At 50.8% G+C, this 25478-nt stretch overlaps 1 protein-coding gene across 1 annotated transcript in view; it reads right to left on the bottom strand.

The window, feature by feature from the left end:
• Positions 1-2236: 2236 nt before the first annotated feature.
• The window catches only part of Ascc2 (activating signal cointegrator 1 complex subunit 2), a 48446-nt gene continuing 25204 nt past the window's right edge, over positions 2237-25478 (bottom strand). The window contains exons 8-20 of the mRNA XM_013014264.1: positions 24761-24864; positions 22522-22596; positions 21309-21416; positions 21012-21080; positions 20778-20852; positions 19415-19595; positions 17912-18126; positions 16780-16899; positions 8349-8442; positions 8137-8258; positions 7526-7628; positions 6296-6375; positions 2237-4193 (exon numbers count right to left, since the gene is read on the bottom strand). Coding sequence (XP_012869718.1) covers positions 4022-4193; positions 6296-6375; positions 7526-7628; positions 8137-8258; positions 8349-8442; positions 16780-16899; positions 17912-18126; positions 19415-19595; positions 20778-20852; positions 21012-21080; positions 21309-21416; positions 22522-22596; positions 24761-24864 — 1518 coding nt within the window. The 3' untranslated portion in view covers positions 2237-4021. The remainder of the gene's footprint in view (positions 4194-6295; positions 6376-7525; positions 7629-8136; positions 8259-8348; positions 8443-16779; positions 16900-17911; positions 18127-19414; positions 19596-20777; positions 20853-21011; positions 21081-21308; positions 21417-22521; positions 22597-24760; positions 24865-25478) is intronic.

Raw genomic sequence — 25478 nt, 5'->3', positions numbered from 1 at the left:
CTTGCCTTGCATGCATGAGGTCCTAGGTTTGATTCCTCAGCACCACATAAGCGGAAAAAACTGGAAATGGCATTGTAGCTCAAGTTGTAGAGCGCCAGCCTTGAGCTGAAGAGCTGAGGGACAGCACCTAGGCCTAGAGTTCAGGCCCCACGACTGACAAAAAAAAAGGAGTGTAAGGTTCTAAGTTCATTATTATTATTAATTTTTTGGGTCCAGTCGTGGGGCCTGAACTCTGGGCCTGGGCGCTATCCCTCTACCACTTGAGCCACAGCACCACTTCCGGCTTTTTTCTTTTTGCTTATGTGGTGCTGAGGAATCGAACCCAGGGCCTCAGGCATGCAAGGCAAGCACTCTACCACTGAGTCACCTTCCCAGCCCCTTTTGCCTTTTTTATATAAGGTTTGTATTTCTGCTGGCCTCAGACTATAATCCTACGGTTCCCACATAGCTGCGATTACAGGCATGTGCCATTGTGTGTGGATACACTTACTTATTAGGACTGAGCAGCTACTTTTTGTGCCAGTCCTGGGGCTTGAATGCAGGGCCTGGGCTCTGTCCCTGAGCCTCTCTGTGCTCAAGGCTAGTATTCTACCACTGGAGCCACAATGCCACTTCCAGCTTCTAGTTTATGTGGTACTGAGGAATCGAACCTAGGGCTTCATGCAGTTAGGTAAGCCACATTCCCAGCCTGAGCAGTTACTCTTAAATCATTTTTCTCACATCTCACTTAATGTTTATATGTTCCTCAAGTTCACAGCAAGAGGCTCACAGCTGACACTGGACCATTTGAGCCACATCTTTAATGCCCCATTGCATTGGCTAATTGGAGATAAGTGTCTCTGATTTTTCTGGCCAGGCTGGCTTTCAATCAGGATCTTCAGATCTCAGCCTCCTGAGTAGCTGAGATTACAGATGCGAACCACTGATACTTGGTTTCACTTGTGTTTTCTTCTTCCATTGTAAGAAGAGTAACGGGAAATGACAGAATGGGCTTTTGGAGGCAATACTGGGGCTGAGTCTCCCCTGAGTGTCACTTGCTAGTTGTGTGACCTTGGTCACATAACCTCCCAGACCCCACTGGGGGGTGGGTGGGGAGGTGCATGTGACCAGACAAAGATCTCAGCAGAAAGTCAGTGAGAGTTTGTATTCTTTTTTTGTCAGTCGTAGAGCTTGAACTCTGGGCCTGGGCGCTGTCCCTCAGCTCTTCAGCTCAAGGCTGGCGCTCTACCACTTGAGCCACAGCACCACTTCCGGCCTTTTCTGCTTATGTGGTGCTGAGGATTCGAACCCAGGGCCTCATGCATGCAAGGCAAGCGCTCTACCACTGAGCCACCTTCCCAGCCCCTAGAGAGCTTGTATTCTTACCTGAGTCACCGAGGTCCTATCTACCATGCCACTCTCAGAGACACACTCTCTTCTATGCTTGGTTTGTGCACGAAAAGAGCCGCAGTGCAACACACCAACATGGATTAAATTCATTCTTTTTTCCTTTTTTTTTTTTGCCAGTTCTGGGGCTTGGACTCAGGGCCTGGGCACTGTCCTTGAGCTTCTTTTACACCCTACCACTTGAGCCACAGTGCCACTTCTGGATTTTCTGTGTATGTGGTACTTACAGAAGAATCAAACCCAGGGCTTCATGCATGTAGGCAAGCACTCTACCACTAAGTCCCATTCTCAGCCCTAAATTCAATCTTAAAAAATTAAATTCTTAGTTGGTGCCAGTGGCTCATGACTACAATCCTAGCTACTCAGGAGGCTGAGATCTGAGGATCATGGTTGGAAGCTAACCCAGGCAAGAAAACCTGTGAGATTCTTATCTCCAATGAACTACCAAGTGAACTGGAACTAGAGCTTTGGCTCAAGTGGTCGAGTGCGAGTCTTACGCAAAAAAAGCTGAGACAGCTCCCAAGCCCTGAGTTCTGACACAAAAACAAAAAAAACAACAACAACCAAACTCACACAAATTCTTGACCATTTATTTCCCATGTTGCTACCATGTCATTCTTGATGTCATGTTCAACGATGTTTGCTGTGGCTTCTTTAACACTGCTCCCCATGCGTGGTGTGACAGTGACGCCTGGGACCTCCCTCCAGCTCTTTCAGGAAGGAGGCAGCTCGGAAAGGTCACACCCAGGTTTTGCCACTAACTTGTGCTGGCCTTGTGGGTCCCTTTATTGATAATGTTTAAAAAGATCGGCTCTGCACCACTCACAAGGGCACAGAAGCGCTGACTGCTACCTCTCATAGATTAGGAAGGACGGTTGGTCCTAAACCCTCTCCGAGGCACGAGGTTTTCCCCAGAGACATTGGTGATGACACTGGTGATCTCTGCCAGGGCCCAGGGAAGGCACTTAGTGAATCCCTGCCTGGAAGCAGCAGTGTGTGTGTGGGGTGGGGGTGTCTGTGGCTAAATGCACACTTGGAACTGTCTTGAGCTGTTTAGCCTCAACAAAGGGTCTTCTCTGTGGATCTCATCTGCTCAAAGGCGCTTACACTGCAGACAGGAAGACCGAGGCTAGGAGGGAAAGGGCACACCTGGCAGCACTACCCCACTTGCCCCGCACTATTTCCAAAGCCTTCTGGAAGACTGCCATCCAGAGGGGAAAGGGGAGAGCAAGAGCAACAGCTCCTCGAGGGAGATGAACTTGACCTGGCCATGACCACATTTTGAAACGTGGTCAGGTCCTGTCCTTTTAGTCCAGGAGGCTCATGGGAACCCTGATGCTATTCTAGGTAGATCGTCAAGTGAAGGTGTGTGGCTGCTGGGGCTCCAGGACACGAGCTGGGTTTGGGAAGCTTTGGGAGGGGTGGGATGGGGGAGACAGAATAGGTCCCTGTCACTCAGCTGGGCGAGTGGTTAGAGTGTCTACCAGGCAATTAGGTCTGGTCTCTGCTCACTTGGCAGCTCACAGGGAGGACTCCCCCCCCCCAACCTGCTCTGCATCTCCAACACACTGACAACTGTGAGCCACAGAGGGAGGGCTATTGATTTTTCACTTGTGCAGTTGGCCTAACAGAACCAATTCATCAAGTTCATCTGCCTCATGTGCTCATCCTAACCATGTGCAAATAATGGTGCTTACATCCAGGGTGACTTGGCAGGGTCCAGCCGGGCCTAGGCCCAGACCCTCCCAGTTCTGAAACTGCTGGCCGGGGCTGCCAGGGGGCTTTGGGACCAGTGCGAGTCCTGCCCACTCTCACAGGGTGCAGCCACGGCATCCTCGCTGCATGTGAGAGCTTCCCGCCTCTCCATTTGGGGAAGTCACCCCATCATGATCATGTATGACCATGAGGCATTGAGTTCTGGTCCCGGCTCTGCCACTGGCCAAGTGTCCTGGGGCCAGCTGCCTGATGGAGGTGATAGGGTTCTAGAACTTGGGAAAGCCAGAGGGTAGACTGAGAGTCCAAGCCTGGCTCTGCTCCTTCCTGGCTGGGCCTGGTAGCACCTTCAGCCCTCTGTGCCTCACTCATGTCTAAGACAGGGCTGAAAGGAGTAGCCACTTCCGGGGCAGAAGCCAGGAGGATGGGAGGAGCGGAGAGAAAGGCGCGCAGAGCTCATACCCACACCTCCTTCCACCGCCCTGCACCAACCGAGTCCCGCAGCAAGGCAGGGTGACGTGAGGAAACGTTGCAGACAGCAAGCTGGCACAAGCCCGGGGACCATCGAGCCCTCTGTCCTCGAGCTGGCATCGTCACCGAAGAATGACACAAAGAGGGTCACAGGGGCCAGGGGTCATTGCTGGAAAAGGGTTAGCGACTTTATTCGCAGGTCCTTTGTGCCAGGTTCCTGCCGTCCAGGAAGGAAGGGGAGTGGCGCGGTGCTGCTCTGGCGTGCCGCCCTCGTGGCTCTGTCCCTGTCGGTCTCCTGCCAGCATGGCTGGGCAGCCTGGCTCGTCCATGGATGGATAAGGCACTGTGTGTCTGTAAGAAGGCGCTCATGGCTGGCTGGTGGACGCTGAGGTGGCCTTCTAGGGGCTGCACGGCTGAGGTTGCGGGTGGAGTTGAGCCTGGAGAAGGCGCCTCAGGAAGGGATCATGCCCTTGTTTCTCTTGCGGTCAGCCATGGTTCTCCGGTTATGGTTGGCTCTGGTTGCCTTGTTGGCTTCCTTCTTCCTGCGTTCCTGTGTGGTCTCCCGACTCTGCCCGTGGCCTCGGGGACCACCAGCCACTGCTGCTGAGCTGTCATGGCGGTACCTGAGGGAGCAACACCCACCCCAGGAGAAGCTGCTGGTCAGAAGAGCTTCTGCTGGTCACCATGTAACCTCTGTGGTTAACAGGCTGGGTCAGCCCCCAGCCTCCTGTGTTTGAGCCTCGCTTCCAGATGGACCTGTCCCTGTCCTTCAGCTGTGGGAGGACGGCTGGAAGGCTGGAGGACCCAGGGTGCGTCACCTCCCCTCCGTGCCCAGGGCTGCCTGCTGCCATTCCTAGGGCTGAGTTTGGTGGCTTCCAGTGACCAGATGCACTCACGTATGTGACTTCGGATCATTATCTAGCTTAGCCACAGGGATCTGGATTTGCCCAGAATGTCAAATTCCTAGTGGCTTTGCTCCCTGCCCCAACGACCTTCTGCCTTCAGAAGAAAGTACCAAGGTGGCGCTGGAGCCCCGCTGGGCCACTTTCTCACTGGCAAAGGGGCGTCTCCGGTTGCTAGCCCAAGGCCTTCTCTGACTAGGCTGGTGCTTTCTGGCCATCCTGTCCCCAGGGGAGATGCCCCTGCATTCTTTCTACTCTCCAGGGCCTAGCTCAAGCATCCCTTTGTCCCTCCATGCCTCTCTCAGCCATAAAGGATGTGCCTGATTGCCTGAGCTCTGCTATAGTTTATCCTCTGCTGATGCCAGCTGGGCCTGGACACAGTGGGCTCCCATGCTGAGCGACAGACCTGCCGAGTCCGTCAAGTAATGGTTATGAGTGTGGAACCCAAAGCGGAACCATCTGGAATCAACTTTTGTTTTTTTTTCCTTCGGTGCGGGGGCATGAACTCAGCTCATGTTTGTCAGGCAGGCATGCTACTACTTGAGCTATGTCCTCAGTCCTTTTGCTTCAGCAGTTTTTCTTTTTTAAAGGCTAGTCCTGGGGCTGGGACGGTGGCTCAGTGGTAGAGCGCTTGCCTTGCATGCATGAGGCCCTGGGTTCAATTCCTCAGCACCACATAAGCAAAAAGCCGGAAGTGGCACTGTGGCTCAAGTGGTAGAGTGCTAGCCTTGAGCTGAAGAACTGAGGGACAGCGCCCAGGCCCAGAGTTCAGGCCCCACGACTGGACCACCCCCCACCTAAAAAAAAATGCTAGTCCTGGGGCTTGAACTCTGGGGCCTGGGCACTGTCCCTGAGATTTTTTTACTCAAGGCTAGTGCTCTACCACTTGAGCCATTTCTGGCTTTTTGGTAGTTAATTGGACTTTCTTGCCCTGGCTGGCTTCAATCCATGATCCTCAGATCTCAGCCTCCTGAGTAGCTAGGATTACAGGTGTCAGCCATTGGTTCCCAGCTCAGCTTGTTTTTCAGATAGATATTTTGTGATCCCCCTCACTATATCGCCTAAGTAACTAGAATTATAGGCATGTACCATCACACATGGCTTTATTTCCTTTTTTTTTTGGAGGCACTGTGTAGAGCCAAGGCTGGATTGGAACTTATTATATAGCCCAGTTTGGCTTTGAACTCATGATCCTGAGTGCTCAGTCTCTGGAGTGCTGAAATTACAGATGCGAACCACTCTTTTTGTCTTGAAATTTGGGGGTCTCACTATATTGTCAAGGCTGTTCTTTTTTTTTTTTTTTTTTGCTTGTCATGGGGCTTGAACTCTAGGCCTGGGCATTGTCCCTTAGCTCTTTTGGCTCACGGCTAGGCTAGCGCTCTATCAATTGAGCCACAGCACAGCACCACTTCCAGTTTTCTAGTTGTTAATTGGACGTAAGAGTTTTCCAGACATTCCTGCCGGGCTAGTTTTGAACAGAGATCCTCAGATCTCAGCCTCCAGAATGGCTAGGATTATAGGTGTGAGCTGCCGGCACTCGGCTTTCAAGGCTGTTCTTGAACTCCTGACCTCAAACAATCCTTCTGCTTCAGCCTCCCAAATGGGTGGGACTTTAGGTTCATTCCACTGAGCCTGGCTTAGGCTTATTCTTTGATCTACCTCATACTAGCTATGTGGCCTTTGGCAGATTACTTCCTCTCTCTTGGCCTGAGTTTCCTTATCTATAAAATAAGGACAATGATCATAGTGGCTAAGGTTGAAAGCCCTGTGGGCCTTTTCCAGACAGATCCCCCACCACTGGAATCAGCCCCTTGGAAGCTCACCCCTTCCTGGCGAGGAAGGTCATGCGCCTGGCTTCTGCCTTCTCCCTCAGCACCGCAGGGTCCTGCACGAAGTGGTCAGGCTGTGGAGGGAGAGGGGAATCTGATTCTCTGGGCCAGAGATGTGTGTGTGTGTGTGTGAGACAGCACAGCAGGGTTCCATCAGGGAAAAGGGGACTGGGGCTTCCTGGGATGGCTGGGGGCCATAGCTGGAGCATGACAATAAGCGGGGGCAAGGCAAGTTGGCCAAGCTGGCTGAGAGTGGATCTTCAGGGCTGTGAAAGCCAACGGGACCATTGGATGGGGTGGATGAGCCTTGCTGCGGTGTCCCAGCAGGGCCGAGGGCGTCCACTCTCAGGGACAGCATTCTCTGCCAAGTGTGAGGTGGATTTGTGCTGGGGACAACTGTGACCTAAGTACAATAGCAGGCTTTGATGGCTAGTGGGTTTTAAGAAAACAAAACCAAAGTGAATAGGATCAGGAATGTGTGAAGACTGATAGAGGTCAGAAAAAAAATAACTCTGAACACCAGGGCTGCAAAGAGGGGCGTCCGAGGACACTGCCATCGCTGAGGGGGCTCTCGGCCAGGCCAGGCGTGTTCCATCATCAGGCCAATTTGTGCCAGGCCTCTCTAACTCAGCGCCCCTTGGTGATGGGGCCCAGAACCACTGACTTTGTCCCCTGAGAGGGCAGGGGCGTGGGGTGCGGTGGGGAGGCGAGGGGAACCCTGGGGGCTCTAGGATCACTGGTTGCCACTCTATTCAACATGAACAGTATGGCTGTCATCTGTTTTACTAGAAGGGCTGTACCACTACACAAGCCATGTCATCTCTTTTATATGTGGCAGTTCTAGTTGAGATTTCAGCTGAAGAAAATAGTTGAGTACTGAAAAATGGAATCTTTAGATGCACTGATCCAGATGACTGCGGGGCTGTGCAGAGGCCAACAGGTGCCCTTCTCTCTGAATCTGCTCGTTTCTGGGCCTAATGAGCCTGGCCGCTCAAAGGCCTAGCCTTATTCTGTTCTCTAGGTCTCCATTGGCCAGTGGAGGCAAGTCTTAAAAGCTGGCTCACAGGGCACCCCCCCAAACCATCTCAGGCAGTGATGCTGGAGCCACCTTGGGGCCAGAGGCAGGGGTGAAGGGCACACAACTCCCAATTAATTCACCCTTTAGCACCATACCCTCCTCTTTGTCTGCCACCCTGCCCTGCCTGCCACCTGTTAAGAAGGTACCTTGGGAGCATCGTCTTCAGCTTCCTCCTCTTCCGCATCATCCTCTTTCTCCTGCCCTTCTCCGGGCACTTTGGTTCTCAGTATCTGAGGGATGGTGAAGGGTCTGCAGGTTGGAGAGATCAAAGGAAGGTTATATACTTGCACAGGAGCCTGGGGACACAAGCAGAGGAGGAGGGCAGGTCGGGAGCCTGGGGCACCCCAAGGACTTGGCACGGCAGCTTTGCAGCCTCTGAGGGCACTTGGGTCAGATTCACTGGGGGTAGGGATTGCTGAGCTGGGGCCCTGGGGCTCTCTAGTACTGCCTTTCATTAGGACAGCTCTGCTTTGATCTGTGGAAGGGAATCTCTGAAAAATTTCACAGGGAAAAGTGTTCTGTACTTAAGAAAAAAATGTAAAAACAACTTCACAAGACCCAATAGATGCTGTCCACCTGGAGGCAGGGGGTGGAGCAGGGCGGGGGGGGGGCACGCGCTGGGATTCGGAACCTGGGTGCTGGCCCCGGCTCTGCCCTGACCAGCTGTGTGATTGGGCCTTGGTCCCCACATCTGGCCACAGAAGGATCCAGAGCCCCCGGGGCTTGAGAGCCGCCACACACGATGGCCCCTCCTCACCTGCGGCTGATGAGCTCGTCATCTGAGTCTGCATCATTGGCACCAATCTGGTTGCCATCATATGTGTCGTCATACTCATCCTCATAGTCGTCACCGCGGTACTCGCCTGGCTGCAGTGGGACCTGCAAAAATACAAGCATGGGAGGGAGGGGCCCAGGGTCCAGCAGAGGCCCTAGGCCAGCAGAGCCCAGCAGAGGCCCAGGGCAGCCTACCTCCTCCACTACCACGCTGTACTGCTCGTAGCGTTGCCGCTGGGCCACCACCTCCCGCTTGTCATTCACCAGGCTCCTCGTGTTCTCCTCCTTCCTGCAAAATGGCAGAGACAGAGGAAGGAAAGATATCAGACTGCAAAGGCTTTTATGGTGCAGAGAGCCCAAGGCATGCAGGGCTCCCCTATCTACCCCTTGGGACGGCCCATGCTGGGGCAGATGACAAAAGAGCCGCTGAGGCTGGGTGCCAGTGCCCACGCCTATCAGCCTAGCTACTGAGGAGGCTGAGATCTGAGGATCATGATTCCAAGCCAGCCTGGGCAGAAAAGTCCATGAGACTTTTCAAAAAGCCACAAGTCAAGTTGTGGCTCAAGTGGAAAAGCACTAGTCTTGAGAAAACAAAACAAAAAACCTCCACAAAAAACAGGGATAGTACTCAGCCCCTAAGTTAAAGCCCAGGTCTCCCACATAAAACACAAGACCTCCTGAGGGTGGGGAGGTGGGACTCTGACAGAAGCAGACAATGCCCAGCCCCTCTGCAGGGCATCCTAGGAACCATTGTTATATGACTCAGGAATACCTTTCAAGGTGTCTACCCTAGAGAAACACTGTTGCTCAGGATTTTTCAGTATTGTTGGAACTCGTGAAAAATGGCAGGCAACTAATGTTCATGAGTGAATGGTTGCGTGAACTGTGTCTCCTTTGTATTACAGGTTGCTCCATGTCATTCTCAAGACCAACACCAATCTATTTATGCTGGTTGGAGAAAGAATTCTAAGATCTATTCCTGTAGAAAAAGCAAGCGAGGGCTGGGAATATGGCTTCGTGGTAGAGCGCTTGTCTAGCATGCATGAAGCCCTGAATTCAATTCCTCAGTACCACATACACAGAAAAAAAGTAGAAGTGGCGCTGTGGCTCAAGTGGTAGAGTGCTAGCCTTGAGCAAAAGAAGCTCAGAGTCAGTGCCCAGGCCCTGAGGTTCAAGCCCCAGGGCTGGCAAAAAAAAAAAAAAAAAAAGAAAAAAGAAAAAGCAAGCTACTGAAAAGTGCATTCAGAATGATACTGCAAGCAAAGCTGCTTGATTCTCTCTCCCCTAGTATCTATGTATGGGAATGAGGACAAGGACAGCAAATCCCACATCAAATAACAAGACTGATCCCAGGAGGGGCCTTGGCTTATTGGAATTCCCCCCTCCCATTTCTCTCTGCCCCCCTCTTCTCTCCCTCCCTCCCCCCCCTCTCTCTTTCCTTCCTTCCTTCCTTTCTTTGTCATCGGTCTTGAACTCTGGGCCTGGGCGTTGTCCCTCAGCTCTTCAGCTCAAGGCTAGCACTCTACCACTTGAGCCCCAGCACCCCTTCCAGTTTTCTGAGTGGTTTATTGGAGATAAGAGTCTCATGGAGGGCTGGGAAGGTAGCTCAGTGGTAGAGTGCATGCCTTGCAAGCATGAGGTCCTGGGTTTGATTCCTCAGCATCACATAAACAGAAAAAGCCGGAAGTGGCGCTGTGGCTCCAGTGGTAGAACTCTAGCCTTGAGCTGAAGAGCTGAAGGACAGTGCCCAGACCCAGAGTTCAGGCCCCATGACCGGCAAAAAAAAAAAAAAGAGTCTCATGGACTTTCCTGCACAGGCTGGTTTTGAACCACAATCCTCAGATCTCAGCCTCCTGAGTAGCTAGGATTACAGGCGTGAGCCACTGTCACCTGTCCCTTCCTTTTTTTTTTTTTTTGGTCCAGTCATGGGCCTGAATTCTGAGCCTGGGCGCTCTCCCTAAGCTCTTCAGTTCAAGGCTAGTGCTCTACTACTGGAGCCATAGCGCCACTTCCGGCTTTTTTCTTTTTGCTTATGTGGTGCTGAGGAATCGAACCCAGGGCATCATGCATGCAAGGCAAGCGCTCTACCACTGAGCCACCTTCCCAGCCCCCCTTCCTTTGTTTTTTGTACTTGTAGGACTGGTGATAGAACCGAGGGTCTTGCATATTTGATTTTTTGTTGTTGTTGTTTTTTGTTTGTTTTGGTACTAGTCCTGGGGCATGAAGTAAGCCTGAACATTCTGAGCCACAACTCCACTTTTTGTTTTTTCTGGTGGTTAATTGGAGATAAGAGTTTCATGGACTTTCCTGCCCAATGCTGGCTTTGAACTGCAATCTTCAGATCTCAGTCTCCTGAGTAGCTAGGATTATAAGTATGAGCCACTGGTGCCTGGAAGCATGTTTGGATCTTTAAAAAAGAAAAAGAAGGGGGAAGTGGTGGGGAGGGGGGAGATGGGGAGGGATGGGAAGGGGAAACAAAGGAAGAGGCAACAATGCTTGATAAGAAAATGTACTCATTATCTTGCCCATGTAATTATAACCCCTCTGTTTTGTTTTTTGTGTGTCCAGTCGTGCGGCCTGAACTCTGGGCCTGGGCGCTGTCCCTCAGCTCTTCAGCTCAAGGCTAGCGCTCTACACTTGAGCCACAGCGCCACTTCTAGCTTTTTTCTTTTTGCTTATGTGGTGCTGAGGAATGGAACCCAGGGCCTCAGGCATGCAAAGCAAGCACTCTACCCACTGAGCCATCTTCCCAGCCCAATTATAACTCCTCTGTACGGCATTTTCACAATTAAAAAAAAAAAGAAAAAGAAATTGGGTGCCAGTGGCTCATGCCTGTAATTCTAGCTACTCAGGAGGCTGAGATCTGATGATCAAAGCTCAAAGACAGCCTGGACAGGAAAGTTCATGAGACTTTTATCTCCAATTAACTGGAAGAGGTGCTGTGGCTCAAAGTGGTAGAGCAAAAGAACTCAGGGGCAGTGCTTGGGCCCTGAGTTCAAGCCCCGGGACCAAAAATACAAATAAATAAAATAAAAAAATAAGGCCATATACAGCTTTCTTATGAACCCAGGGAACCCTGAAGACCTTGGGGAGTAGAGCCAGGGGGCCCTGGCCTCTTCTCACCCCCTCCCTCCTACCACAGCGCCTCTTATCTGCTCTATGGTTCCAGCTTCCCTTGACCGTTCACTGAGAGAAATGTCTGGAGATCCTTTTGGGTCACAAGTGAGGAAACCAGAATACAGGGCTGTGGGAAGGGACAGGTTTGGGCCACACTGAACTGTGTGGCAGCACGGTGCTGGCAGGTCTTGGGTCTCCTGATGGTGGCTTTGCTAACCTGTAGAAAAGCTTGGCTTGTTAGCTCTAGATACAGGGCTATGGAATGTAGTTTCTTGCCCCGCAGGGGAAAATCAATATGAGATGCCAGACAAGAAAATCCAGCTTAGCTGTGAAATCGGGTTGCTGGAATGTATCAAAGGTAGAGAAGAGGGAAAGAAAAAAAAAAAAAAGAAGAAGAAGAAACACAAAACTGTGTACAGCTTCCATAAAAATCTTCTGTCAATTGGCTACTAGTGTAAGGAGGGCCAGGCATCTGTGTCTGTCAGGCTGTCTTCCTGGGAGAGCGGGACAGGGCAGGACCGCAACTTCCACTGTGTGCTAGTGCTGTGTACTATTAAGGGCCTACAGTGTATGTGCCAGGCCAGGTTGTAACACTGAGGGGGGGAGATGTTCAGGAGGAGGTAGATAAGCCTCTGCCCTTATGAGCTCATGAGTGGGAGCAAGTGGAGGCATGCCAATCCTGGACAGAACAGGAAGACAGTATATTGGCTCAGAGGCCCAGGAGGGAATCTGGAGGTAGGGACAATGAGGCTCCAGAGGGGTCTTGAATATAGAGCAATTTCCCCTGTGGAATTTTCCAAAAAAAAAAAAAAAGGCAAGACTGAAGAGTTCCAAGGCCCCAGAGTGGGCAGAAAGGACAGAAGTGAACCACAGAGAAACTTGGTCTTCAAGGATCATTCCCAGGGGCTGGGAAGGTGGCTCAGTGGTAGGCTTGCCTCACATGCATGAGACCCTGGGTTCGATTCCTCAGCACTATATAAACAGAAAAAGCCGGAAGTCATGCTGTGGCTCAAGTGGTAGAGCACTAGCCTTGAGCTCAGCTGAGGGACAGCGCCCAGGCCCAGAGTTCAGGCCCCATGACCAGAAAAGAAAAGAAAAGAAAAGGATGGTTCATAGTCACCAGGGAGGGGCCCGGGGCTGCCACTATGGCCCTGTCCCTGGCTTTCCTCACCGAGCTGGGAAAGAGGGGCAGGAAATAAAAGGGGCCCAAGGCTTGTGGGTGATGGGGACCCTGGGAAGGACACAACTATGCACTCTGCCATGTTTCCTGAGGGCAGCCAGGTGCCAGAAGCTGGGCTGGGCAAGGGAGTAAGATGTCAATGTCCCACCCTGCTTGCGGCTCTTGGTTCTGGGCAGCAGGGCAGTTCTTGCAGGCTAGGTGACCTCTGCTTACATGGCTCCCTGGAAGGGCCAGACAGAGAAGCCTGTTCGCCTCTGCCCACTTGGGCCAGGCCCTGGGAAAGGACACACACAGGAACAGTGACACCCCGGAATTGGACAGCCTGTCTAGGGAGGTGCAGTTTTTGTTTCACGATTTCTTTTGAACCGGAAGGCAAAGGTGCCTGGACACCTCTCTCCCTCATTTCCTCTACCTCAAGATCCTTAGGATCCACCCCAAAAAGGCCCCTAGAAGTCTGCAGAGACAAGACACCCCTCCTTTTTTTTTGGGGGGGCGGTCTGGTCATGGGGCCTGAACTCTGGGCCTGGGTGCTATCCCTCAGCTCTTTAGCTTAAGGCTAGCGCTCTACCACTTGAGCCACAGCACCACTTCTGGCTTTTATCTTTTTGCTTATGTGGTGCTGAGGAATCGAACCCAGGGCCTCAGGCATGCAAGGCAAGCACTCTACCACTGAGCCACCTTCCCAGCCCCTACACCCCTCCTTTTTACAACTGGAGTCAGAAGCCTCAGAGATTCAGAGTAGCCTTCACAATCATATAGCTTCTAAGAGCAGACCCAGGTCTTCTGACTCAGGTTTGCTTTCGAACAAACTTCCTGAGCTGTGGGAGCACAGGCAAGCCCCGGATTCTCGCTACAAGTCTCAGTTCCTTCTCCCAGCCCTCACTTCCCAGAGTTGAAGTGAGAAGAAATAAAATGGTGTGTGGAAGGAGACTTGGCACCTGCTGGGCTCAACAAAGTGAATCTGTTGTCTTTTACTGCAGGACTTGTCAGAGCCTTTAATGTGCTAACGTGCTCTCTTTGACTCTCCATGTGGCAGAGTGCACAGACATCTTGAGCCCCAGAACCTTCTATGAGAAGGAGCCCTTTTTTATTTTTCAAGGTATCATGGAACAGTCCAAAGGAGTTAGAGGATTATGCAGCTTCCTTGACTGGTTGTTATATACCTGCAGCAAGGCTGGCTGGCTGGCTTCCTTCTCTTCCTCCCGCCTTCCCTCTTTCCTTCCCTCCTTCCTTTGAGATGGGATCTTGCTATATAATGTAAAGTCCAGGGCAGCCTTAGCCTCCTGAGTGCTGGGATTACAGGAGTATGTTATCATGTACCACTATTCATGTATTCAGGTCTTTCTACCTCTGTACTTCATGTTAAGAGTCCCAGGTCCTGATGAGACTTCAAAAAAAACCCTGCGGCAGCCTCAAGCTACCACCTGACAACCAAACGAAGGTCTCAGAGGACAAAACACGTATGTGCTGGTCCATGTTGCTGCACTACAGGCTGAGCTCCTCGTCAGGCAAGTGAACCTGTCTCTTTCCTATATAGCTGCTAAGACCATCTATCCCACTCCAACAGCACCTAAGTGTGCTCCGCCTTGTGTTACGTGAACACCTATGTGCTGCCCAAGGGCAGGGCCCCAGCCCCTCCACTTGCCCGACGGGGATAGGCAGACCTGCTGACCTCCTGGTGCACCTGTCCCGGCAGCTTCTTGTTCTGCCACTGCCTTTTTAATGGTCTGCCTTTCCCACGGTCTCTGCCCTTTGAGGGCATGGCCTGGGTGCCTGGCTCACCTTGTTCCCTGGAGTCTAGCTCAGGTTCTGGTGCTTGTAAATTGTTCAATAAATATTTGCTGAGTGAATAAATAATGAATACATCAATGGAGGCTCTGGCTCTTTGCAATCTCTGCCTTCGGGTCACCCAGCAGAGAGGGGTTCAGTAAACAATGGTAATCCAATTTCAGCCTGGCAGCCAGAACACTGTGGATCGGGGCACAGCCTTTGGGACACCTGGCTGTCAATGCCAGGTCTTTCTGACTACCTGGAAGTTGAGACCAGAATCTTGGCAAAAGCTCATGGGTACCTACAACCTGGGGAGGGGATGGGGTGGTCCTTATAGTACAACGTACACTGGGTGAACCCACAAATCAAGGGGGAAGGCCATCTCCAGAGATGGCGAGGCTCTAGGTATGGAGGACCTACCAATCAGAATTCCTAGATTAGAGTGGATCAAACCTTTGGGGACCCTGTGTGTGCCCTTTCTCACAGCAGGGGCTGCAGAGGCCAGGCAGGCCTGGCACAGCAGCCACTGACATGGGATTAACAGCTCTGCTAGGACCTGGGGATGTTGCAATGTGCGTGACTAAGCAGTTTGCAAGTGCTTCCTGTCCAGCAGCCAGATGGCTTCAGGACTGCCTCTCCAAGCCCTCGGCCAGCAAGCTCCCAGCACTTGACGGCCCCAGGGCCTACATGAAAGGGCAGCTTCAACTTCCACCCCTGGGCTCCTGCCAGATCAAGGCCAGATCAGAAGTCTTCGCTCTCTGGGCCTCCCCATCACTACCTTTATGATGGGCACAGAGTAGGAAGCACTTGTGCCAAGGTTCTTAGTTTTTTGGGTGCCAGGCCCAGCACCACTTCTAAACTTTGCGGGACTCACATGGAGTTGCCAACATCTTTTGCCTTTCTTGAGTTGGCATTATACACTGTCCATCACTGTGGACTCTCAGTTCCAGCCCTGCATTGCCACTCCAGAGCTTGGTAATCTTTTTAACATATAAAATGCACCCTGTAATCCTAGCTACTCAGAAGGCTGAGATTTGAGGATTGCAGTTCAAAGCCAGCCCAGGCCAAAAAAAAAAAAAAAAGTCCACGAGACTCTTATCTCCAACTAACCAGCAAAAAGATGGAAGCAGAAGTATGGCTCATGTGGGGCTGGGAAGGTGGCTCAGTGGTACAGCACTTGCCTTGTATGCATGAGGCCCTGGGTTCGATTCCTCAGCACTACATAAGCAGAAAAAAAAGCTGGAAGTGGTGCTGTGGCTCAAGTGGTAGAATGCTAGCCTGAGCTGAAGAGCTGAGGGACAGTGCCCAGGCCCAGAGTTCAGGCCCCACGACCAAAAAAAAAAAAAAAAAAAAAGAAGTATGGCTCATGTGGTAAAGTGCCAGCCCTGAGTGGTAAAACCAAATGAGAGCATGAGGCCCTGTTTAAGGCCCAGTACTGGTACAAACAAAAACCCAAACAAACAAAAACCCAATACAAAATGTTGGCTCACAGAATCATTGTCAGGCTCACAATAGCCTTGGGCCACTGTTTGAGAAGCCTCTCTTCCCCTGCTTCACAGACCGGACCCTGCGGCCTCCCTCAGCCCTCAGTTCCATGCCACTTTCTCAGGCAGCTTTCCCAGGCTGAAGCCCCTACCAACGCCATGAGGCTGCTGTGCACCTCTACCTTGTACCACTTGTTATATCTGCAAAGTGGTGTTGCTTGTTTGCTGAGCTGATTTATGCAAACACCACGTGGGCACAGATGTGTCTGTTTCATTACCCACTACAGCTCCAGGACCTCATTAATCCAGGGCTTAGAATCCAGAGTGTAAGTACTCGGCAAATATTTGTTAAATGAATGAATACGTCATGAATGGACTGTGCTGTGCTGAAAAAATAGGAAAGATACAAACTGAAAATACAGAGAAAGGTCTTAAAAATAAAATATGTTCACCTTTGGCAAAGCTCACTCACTGCAAATTAATTTCCTGGTTTGGGGACAGCAAGGTCAGAACAACTGCTGGGACACACTGCCCAACTCTACACTGGCAGAGCTGGAGGTCAGCACCGCCAAAGCCATACAGAGCTGGGCACTTTTGGCTCATGACTGCAACCCTACTACTCAAGAGGCTGAGATCTGTGGATTACAGTTCAAAGCCAGCCCAGGCAGGAAAGTCTGTGAGACTTTTATCTTCAACGAACCACCAGCGAACTGGAAGTGGTGCTGTGGCTCAAAGTGGTAGAGTGCTACAAAAGAGCTCAGGGATAGTACCCAAGCCCTGAGTTCAAGCCCCATAACCAACCACAAAACAAAAAAAGCAACAAACAAAAGCCATTTAGGAAGGAAGAGTGGACAAACTTGGCCTTCTGGCTTCTGGCTACCCACATGAGGTTTGTTAACAACCTCCCCATAGAGCTAGAATCTAGAGCAGAACACCTGCTTCTGGCCCCCAGCCACAGACTGAGGCTTCAAAGAGACCCCTAGCTGAAGCCCTATGGCCAGTGGTATGAAGGACCCTTGGGTATTCTCTGCATCTCTGGAGTCAGCGTGTACACTCCAGGGCCGGCTGTACTCACCTTCTGCCCTTATGAATCCGGTTCAGGTCCACTGAATCTCTGCTGAACACATCAAACTCATCATTCTGGAAGACATTGTGACGAGATGCCAGCAGAGGTGTGGGTTCTGGCTTCACCTGTCTGGGGCATGGCACAAAAATCAATGTACAGGACCCTGCCTCTGGTGTCCTTAACTTCACCTCACCCCTACCACATTCCACCTCTCAGATTCTTTTTTTTTTTGATCAGCTGTGGGCCATGAACTCTGGGCCTGGGTATTGTCCCTCAGCTCTTCAGCTTAAGGCTAGTACCCTACCACTTGAGCCATAGCACCACTTCCGGCTTTTTCTGCTTATGTGGTGCTGAGGAATTGAACCCAAGGTCTCATGCACACAAGGCAAGCGCTCTACCACTGATCCACCTTCCCAACCCCTACCTGTCAGATTCTTTTCTCCCCTTCAGAAGCTACACCTGGGACAGACCTGAAGACAGGACCTGCACCCCTGGTCTGAGAGAGTTGGCAGCTACCTCCTTACTCCCAGAATGCCACACTTCACACTCCCAACAGCTATGAGACACTTTTTTTGCTTAGCACATGCTCTGCTACTATATCCTGCTCCCACCCTCAGCCCCGACCCCTCCTTGAGCCTCAGTGCTCTCACTGGTCAAACTGGCACAAAGGCTGAGAAGAGTTAACTTCACTCATTCATTCAGCCAGCATCATTTGTTCATGAAGAAATGTCATTGCTGTCCTGATTCCTGGTGGCCTATAAGGCATTCAGGGCAGTGGGGGAGATAGGGGAGGGGAAGGGGTTTGGGGAAGGGCCAGTGCAAAGGAAGCGAGAGGCTTGGCTATGGTGGCTCAGAAATCTACCAGGAAGGAGCAGGGAAGGACTCAACAGCCCTCTGTCATATATGTCTCTCGTCTCTCTTCCCACAAGGCAGAGCAGGGGTGCCCAGATGTGTACCAGGAACCGCAGAGGCTCCAGGTTCTGTTTCCCTGGGGGAAACTAGTTTAAATGGTTGTAAACACAGCTGTGGTGAAGAGAAAGGAGGCATCTTAAGCAGTGAGGGAACAAGACTGGGAGGCAGGGAAAGGGCCCCCTCCCCTGAGGCAGCCTGGGCGGGGCCTCCTCCCACCTGTCTCTCCCACCTGTCTAGGCTGCGGTCCAGCTGGCAGAGGACGGGGGCCAGGCGATCCTCCAGGATGTTGTTGATCACCTGCTCCGGGTCATAACAATAGTGCTCCAGGCAAGCCAGAATAAAGCCCTCCCCTAGGTCTGGCAACAGGTCCTTCACTTGAGAGATGAGAGAGTCCAGCTCCACACCACACACTGCAGGGCCAGGGGCTGCGGCTGCTCCCACGCACTGCAGCAGCAGGAGAAAAGGAGAAAAGGAGTGCACTAAGCCTGGCAGCTGATCACCCATTTTGAGTCCTGGCCCTGCTCCTCCTGGCTGTGGGCCCTCAAGCCAAGTGATTCAAAGCCTCTATCTTCTCCTTTGTGAAAAAAGGGCTTCTGATTTATTGGCTGAGCTACTTTGGCTGTGTGACTCTGTGCAAAGGGCTTTCCCTCTCTAAACCTGTTTCCTCCTTTTAAAATGGTATATACTTTTACATGGGCATCCACTTTGAGAGGCTGCTTTAAATGACTGAAAGAGGCAATGAATACAAACCACGGCCCAGGCCCCCCATAAATGGCTTCATTTGACTACTCAAGGTCCTTTCCTACCACTATTAATGATGGATGTCAGCGTGAAACAGCTAACGCTAGGCAGGACCTGATGCAGAGGTATTCCCTTTAATTCTTTTTAAAATTACTTATTTATTTATTGTTGGTGTGGGGTTTGAACTCAGGGCCTGGGCACTGTCCCTGGCTCAGTGGTAGAGTGCTTGTCTTGCATGCCTGAGGCCCTGGGTTCGATTCCTCAGCACCACATAAGCAAAAAGAAGCCAAATAAATAAGAGAGTAGGAAGTGGTAGAGTGGAGAGACAGTCCTTTTGGGGAGGGTCTAGCAGGAAGGACATTGAGGACCATCTAAGCCCAGCAGCCCCAGGAATGCCAGCAACCTTACAGAAGTTGGCACCGGCAAGCCTGGCTTACAGATGAGGAGCCAAGGCTGCATGGGAGTGACGTGCTCAAGGCCACACAGCAGTGGCTCTCCTCCTCTCCAGCAGGTGGTCGCCTTCCCTGAACCCTATCACCTCTCAACCACGGGAACAAGTCCTGAGCTCAGAGGCCAATCAGTGCATGGGCCAGCTGTGGAAAAGCCTGGGGAGGTAGCGCTAGATCCTAGGCTTCTAGACCTGCACACTGGAGCTCTGCTGTATACAGAGGCCTAAGGGGTAAGACTGGGTCACTCCTAGCTGCAGCTGAAGGAGCCCCACTTTCCTCTGGTCATGGGAAGATTTCATAGGGAGAAAGCTTCACCTCTATTTCACAGAGGGGACACTGAGGCTTCAGTGGCTTAAGCAACTTGCTCTCCTCACCCCTAGTCTAGCACTTATTCGGCTGACCAGTGGCCCAAGGCTGTCAATCTCCAGAGGACCTGAGAGCAGGAATAAGACAGGACTTTGCTATTATCTTGCCTCTCAGAGGGCAGACAGTGACTGGGAAAGCCAGGAGGGTACCTCTCTACCCCCTTACCAACACCATACCTCCGCTTCTTCCAAGTTCTCTGGATGTGATGGCATTTGTGCTGTCACTGGAACCCCATTTAAAGCTCTAGTAGGATCGTCAGCCACTGATGTGTCTTTAGCATCTGTGGCTTTCCGTCTGTCCACCCCTTCCCATGCGCTCTCCACAGCCTGGAGAATGTAGGCAGTCCGTGTCTCATCCCTGAGAGGCTGTGTTAAGGACTCTCTTTCTCATGGCTCAGCCTTCTTCAATCATTCTTCCCCCCAGAGTGATTTCTGAGTTCATACCCAGTTTCAGAATATCTGGCTCTTGCCAAGAGCCTTCTGGGCTGACCAGTGGGTATCATGTCCCCAGAACTGTGTGAACCAGCAGGCCTTGAAACCCAGCCCCTGCTACTCAGTCAAAAGAAGTTCTGGGCAAAGACATGATCTTTGGACAAGCCAGCAGCCACTCATTTGCACTGAGAGCCAGGAGGGTTGCAGGGTCACTGTCACTAGACTTCCTGTCTAATCAGCAGATGGCTTGCAAAGGCCGTAGACTCATAGGATCCCTGAGGAAAGGCAGAACAGTTTCTCTCAGCAACCAAATGGCCTACAGGCCTGCTCCTTTCTGTCTCTACTCCTGTTCCACCACCCTGGGCACTACCTCCATTGCTCTCCCCCTTTCCTGCTACTACCAACCCACACTGTCTATTCCTGGAGGTTGAGAGCAGCCTCCTCTCCAGCCTCTGGACCCCTGGTAGTCCCAGGCCAGTGCCACACATGTCACCTCCCACCTCACAGCTTTCCATGATCCCCACTATTTGCAGGACACAGTCCAATGTCTCAGTGAGAGTCACAGAAAGGCTGCGTCTGTCTGCCAGGCCCCATGTCACCTGCCTCATCCCCACCCACCTCTGGCCACACCCTACTACACTCTCCTCAAAAGAACCAGTCCTTTGTCCTCTGATCCCTGGGAACACGTCTGTCCTCTCCACTAGCTCACTGCTGGGACATCTGCCGTTCTTTCTATTCTTGGCATAGACATCACTCTGACACCCGCATCCTGAGCTCCACTAGATGAAGTGTGGGTTCACTTCCTGTCAGGTAATACTCTATCTGTCAGTCTCCCCTCCTGCAGTGAGGTTCATGAGGGCAGGCCCAAGTCCAAGCTGATAGCACAGATCCAGGCACTCATGAGACACTAGCGAGAGCGTTACCCACCCTGCTCAAACATTAGAGCAGTGCTCTCCTCTAGACAAAGGGGGGCCAAGGCCTTGGCATGCTTCTAGCGACAGGTTAACCTATGTATTCTCAGGCTAGGCCTTTCATAGTCCCTCTAGTCCAAGCAGGCCCTGTCTGACCTGGTCAGGCCCTGTCCCAATGAGCTATGGTACAAGGATACAAGACCGACGAGGCCTGTTGTAGTAAGCTGACATCCTCGGCCACAGGGAAGAGTGCATCATAGTCCCGGAGGAACCTGCAGGGCAGAGAGCAGACAGGAGGGACAGGGCTAGGGCTACAAGGACACCACGACAGGTTATTTCCTGTATCTGCTACTCAAGCACAAGTGCCAGAACCTTTAGGCTGTGGCCAGCCCTGATGGGGTCATGGCTGCTCCCAGCCCAGGCATACTCACCTCTTTTCCTGCAGCACGGAGGTGAAGATCTGAAGGAACTCCTCAATGAAGCCCTGAACACTGTCACAGCTGGAACAGGACACCAGGGAAGGTGAGCCCAGGCAATGTGGACAACCTGTAGGTCCCTTCTCCACCCACTCTGCCCCTTGGCAAGGCTCTGGCCAGTTGGAGGAAAGAGACATTTTTCTGGTTTTGCCATCTCTGCTTGGCAAACCCAGAGGTGGGGAGGGGAGGATGCGCTGGAGTGGTGCAGACACCCCTGCTGGGCTCAGGGGCATTGCCAGGGGCTCCCCTCACCTGCTTTCTAGGATGGGAAGAAGGCAGATGTGGTTCAGGATGATGTGAAACACCTCCAGTAGCTTCTTCTTGGAATGGGAGAGCCTCTGCCACAGATCGCTTAGCAACCTTTGATGGAAGAGAGAAAAGAGAAAGAGATTTAGGAAATAAGCAGTCAACATGGAGGGAGCTCCCCCCAGCAGCTGCAGGTACCTCCCAAAGGGCAAGAAGGCCTTATGGGTCACTGCTGGGGGCAGCAGCAAAAGGCTACAGATGCCAGGGGGCCAGCTGGCTCCAGGGTGACTTCTTAGCTCAACAGCAGGACAGGAGCAGGGGGTTCAGTTACTAACAGCTTAAAGCAATTGCTGAGGTGAGGGCTTAAATGCAGGGGCTAGCTATCCTATTATGCCACAATTGGGGGAGGGGACATTGGGTTAATGGATTTAATTACCAAGCAGGACTTTGTCCAATTTACTTTGCACACTTAGCACTTAACTCTGAACTTGTTAAAATCATTTCCCTTATATCCTCACATGGTTCTTTATAGAGTACTTATGCTACTTAGCAGGCGGAGTCCTAGAGCATATAGATTGGAAGCCATCCCAGGCAGAAAGGTCTATAAGACTCTACCTTCAATTAACCAAAATGCTGAACTGGAGTTGTGGCTCAAGTGGTAGAGTACCAGCTGTGAGCAAGAAAGCTGAGCAAGGGCTGGGAAGGTGGCTCAGTGGTAGAGTGCTTGCCTTGCATGCATGAGGCCCTGGGTTTGATTCCTCAGCACCACATATGCAGAAAAAGCTGCCAAGTGGCGCTGTGGCTCAAGTGGTAGAGTGCTAGCATTGAGCTGAAGAGCTGAGGGACAGTGCCCAGGCTGAGTTCAGGCCTCACAACCGGCAAAAAAAAAAGAAAGAAAGCTGAGCAAGCTCAAAGCCCTCAGTTTCAACTTGATATTAGAAAAAAAAAGTTGAAAGGGCAGAGGGTATAGGTTTTTCTCAATAGTGGAACAGGTGCTTAGCACACACAAGGGCCAGGGTTCAATCTCCAGAACTCTCTCACTCCCAAATTTTAGGATAAAACACGCAGGGTCCATGAGGCTGCTAGGGTGAGACACTGGAACCTGAAGCCACACACACAGTCCGTGGTCCCACCCCCTTGTCTTAGAGAAGGGGTGCTGCAGCGGGGGAAGGCAGGGCCTGAGTTCCCACACTACAGTCTCCTGTCATTCCCGCCTCACTTGCTGTCTTCAAGCCTCCTCTTCTTGACCGCGGACTCTAATTCAGGAATTGCCACTTCATAAAAAGATGCTAGTCTGTGGGAAGCATACATGGTAAAAACATTGGGTTAGTTCACAAACACCCATTTCTTGAAAAACCAAAGCAAGCCAGGTGCTGGTGGCTCATGTCTGCATTCCTAGCTTCTTAGGGGCCTGAGATCTGAGGATAGCAATTCAAAATCAGCCCAGGCAGAAAGGTCTATGAGACTTTTTGTTGTTGTTGTTGGTCATTAAGCCTGAACTCAGGGTCTGGGCACTGTCCCTGAGCTTTTTCACTAAGGCTAACACTCTACCACTTTGAGCCATAGTGCCACTTCTACTTTTCTGGTGGTAAATTGGAGATGAGTCTCATGGACCTTCCTGCCTGGGCTGGCTTCGAACTTTGATCTTCAGATCTCAGCTTCCTGAGTAGCTAGGATTATAGGCATGAGTCCTCAGTGCCCTGCCCAAGAGATTCTTATTTACAATTAACCACACATACACAAAAAAGCCAGAAGTGCTGTGGCTCAAGTGGTAAAACACTAGCCTTAAGTGAAAAAGTTAAGAGACAGCTCCCAGGTCTTGAGTTCAAGTCCTACTGGGCCAAGCACATGTGTGTGCACACACATGCATACATACACATACACACAGAATTTATACATGCAAATGTCTACACGGTATTTATACTTGTTCAAAACAAGCTACATGTAGCATATTTTCTGTATTGGTTTGATGAGTTAAGCCGGTTAGCATGTTTTCTGTAACTCTTTTTAAACTAAAAATTAGGCCAGGCACCAGTGACTCAAGAGTCTGAAATATGAGGATCACAATTCAAAGTCAGCCTGGGCAGAAAAGTCCCCATGAGACTCTTACCTCCAATTAACCACTCAAAAACTGGAAGTGGAGCTGTAGCTCAAAGTGGTAGAGCTGGAGTGTAGGCTCTGAGTTCAAGTCCCTCAATGGACAAACAACAACAATAAACAACTAAAAATTACAATCTAGGTGTGGAAGTGCATGCCTATAATTCATGAAATATTAAAGAGATTTGTGCGGTAGTATTATGAGTTCAAGGCTGGGCTACACAGTGAGTCCTAAGCCAATCTAGGCTATAAAACAAGAGTGTGGCTTAAAAACAAAACAATAAAAAATTGTAAAAAGGGACTCTAGAGGGCATGGCTCAAGCAATAGAGCTTCTGCCTGGCAAGCTCAAGGCCCTGAGTTTAAATCTTAGTTCCATCAAAAAGGAAAATGAGCTACTTGAGAGGCTGAGACAGGGTTGCTTAAGCCAAGAAGCTCGAGACCAGCTTAGGCAACATGGTGAGGCCTGTCTCAGAATAAATAAATAAATAAATATACATACACACATAACATCATTTAATAAATATAATTATACTAATAATAAAATAAGCAGAGAAAACAAGTCCCAGCAGCTCCCTACCTTGTATGATAACAAACCGTATTTTTTTCATACCTGTATGCCCATATACTATGTGGTATATACTCCATATGTACCACAGTATACACAGTATACTCAGCACTGTTGCACTTTGGCCACTTCACCTATTCCTCCCATCCCTTCCCTAATTCATACCCTTGATCTAGGTGTGGTAGAACAAGCCTGTAATCCTAGCAAAAATCTCAAGAGATGGAGATAGGGAGAATCACAATTCAACTCCAGCTCAGGCAAAAATTAATGAAATCGCATCACAATAAACAAATTGAATGTGGTGGTCTTATAATCCCAGCTATCTGGGAGGTGTAGGTAGGAAACTTGTGATTTGAGGCTGGTCTAGGTACAAAAACATATGACCCTATGTGAAAAGTAACAAGCAAAAGCGAGCATGTGGTTCAAGTGGTAGAATACTCGCTGGCAAGCTCAGAGCCCTGAAAACAAACCCTAGTACTACCATAAGAAAGGAAAGGAAGCTGGAAGTGGCGCTGTGGCTCAAGTGGTAGAGCGCTAGCCTTGAGCTGAAGAGCTGAGGGACAGCGCCCAGGCCCAGAGTTCAGGCCTCAAGACTGAAGAAAAAAAAAAAAATGCTTCTAGCCCTTCTGGCTTTCTCTCAGGCCTGGCCATAGTTCTCCTTTGCTTCCTGCTCCTCCTCTCTGGGTACCCCTAGGATTCCTCCTTTGGGGGAGGGGGAAACCAGATCTGTTGCACACAGTACATCCCACATTGCTGTGCAGCTGCCTCTTCTGTGATGTAGCTCTTCCTGCTTACGTCTTAGGCTTCCTAAATCTGCAGATGCAGAATCTTACCAAATGCTTTAGCAAATAATTGTCTGTCCTTCTATCTTGCTGCACCACCAGACGTGGTAGAAGTAACTAGGGCAAAAGAGGCAGGCGCTGCTAGGCATGGCACCAGCAGAGGCCAGAGAGGGCAGTTTGGCTCAAGCGGATTCAGTTGTTGCCAGGATACGTTGCTTGTGGGAGGGTAAATTGGAACAACCCCTATGGAGGGCAATTTGGCAAGATGTATGAGAAATAAAGATGCATGTACCATCTGTCCCTGTGATTCTACTTCTAGGAATGAAACCTTGCAAAGGTACAGGGTGATATGTGTGAAGTTCTTCTGGGTAACATTTTTTTTTTTTTTTTGGCAGGGGGAGGGATAACAGCAAACAACTGAAAAAAGCCTAAAGGTCCATCCATGGGTTTGGTATCCATAAGTACAATGGAATTTTTTCTAGGAAGGCCAAAGATAGAGAGTGCTTTGCATACTGCCATGGCACTAATCATAGTTAAGTACAAAAGTGAAATGCAAATTCTATGTGTAGTATTCAGAGTATCTGAGCATTTGATTCTTAAAAAGTGGACTACTAGGGTTAGACTCAGTGGTATAGCACTTGTCTAGCACAGGTAGGGCCCTAAGTTCCATCCCCAAAACTGCAGAAGAAATTGTAACATATTAACATATGCTGGGGACCAGTGGTTCACTC

This window comes from Dipodomys ordii, unplaced genomic scaffold (assembly GCF_000151885.1).
Source record: "Dipodomys ordii isolate 6190 unplaced genomic scaffold, Dord_2.0 Scaffold23, whole genome shotgun sequence".
Taxonomy (NCBI): domain Eukaryota; kingdom Metazoa; phylum Chordata; class Mammalia; order Rodentia; family Heteromyidae; genus Dipodomys; species Dipodomys ordii.
The sequence above is the reverse complement of the archived record's forward strand: the minus strand, read 5'-3'. Positions and strand labels throughout refer to the sequence as shown.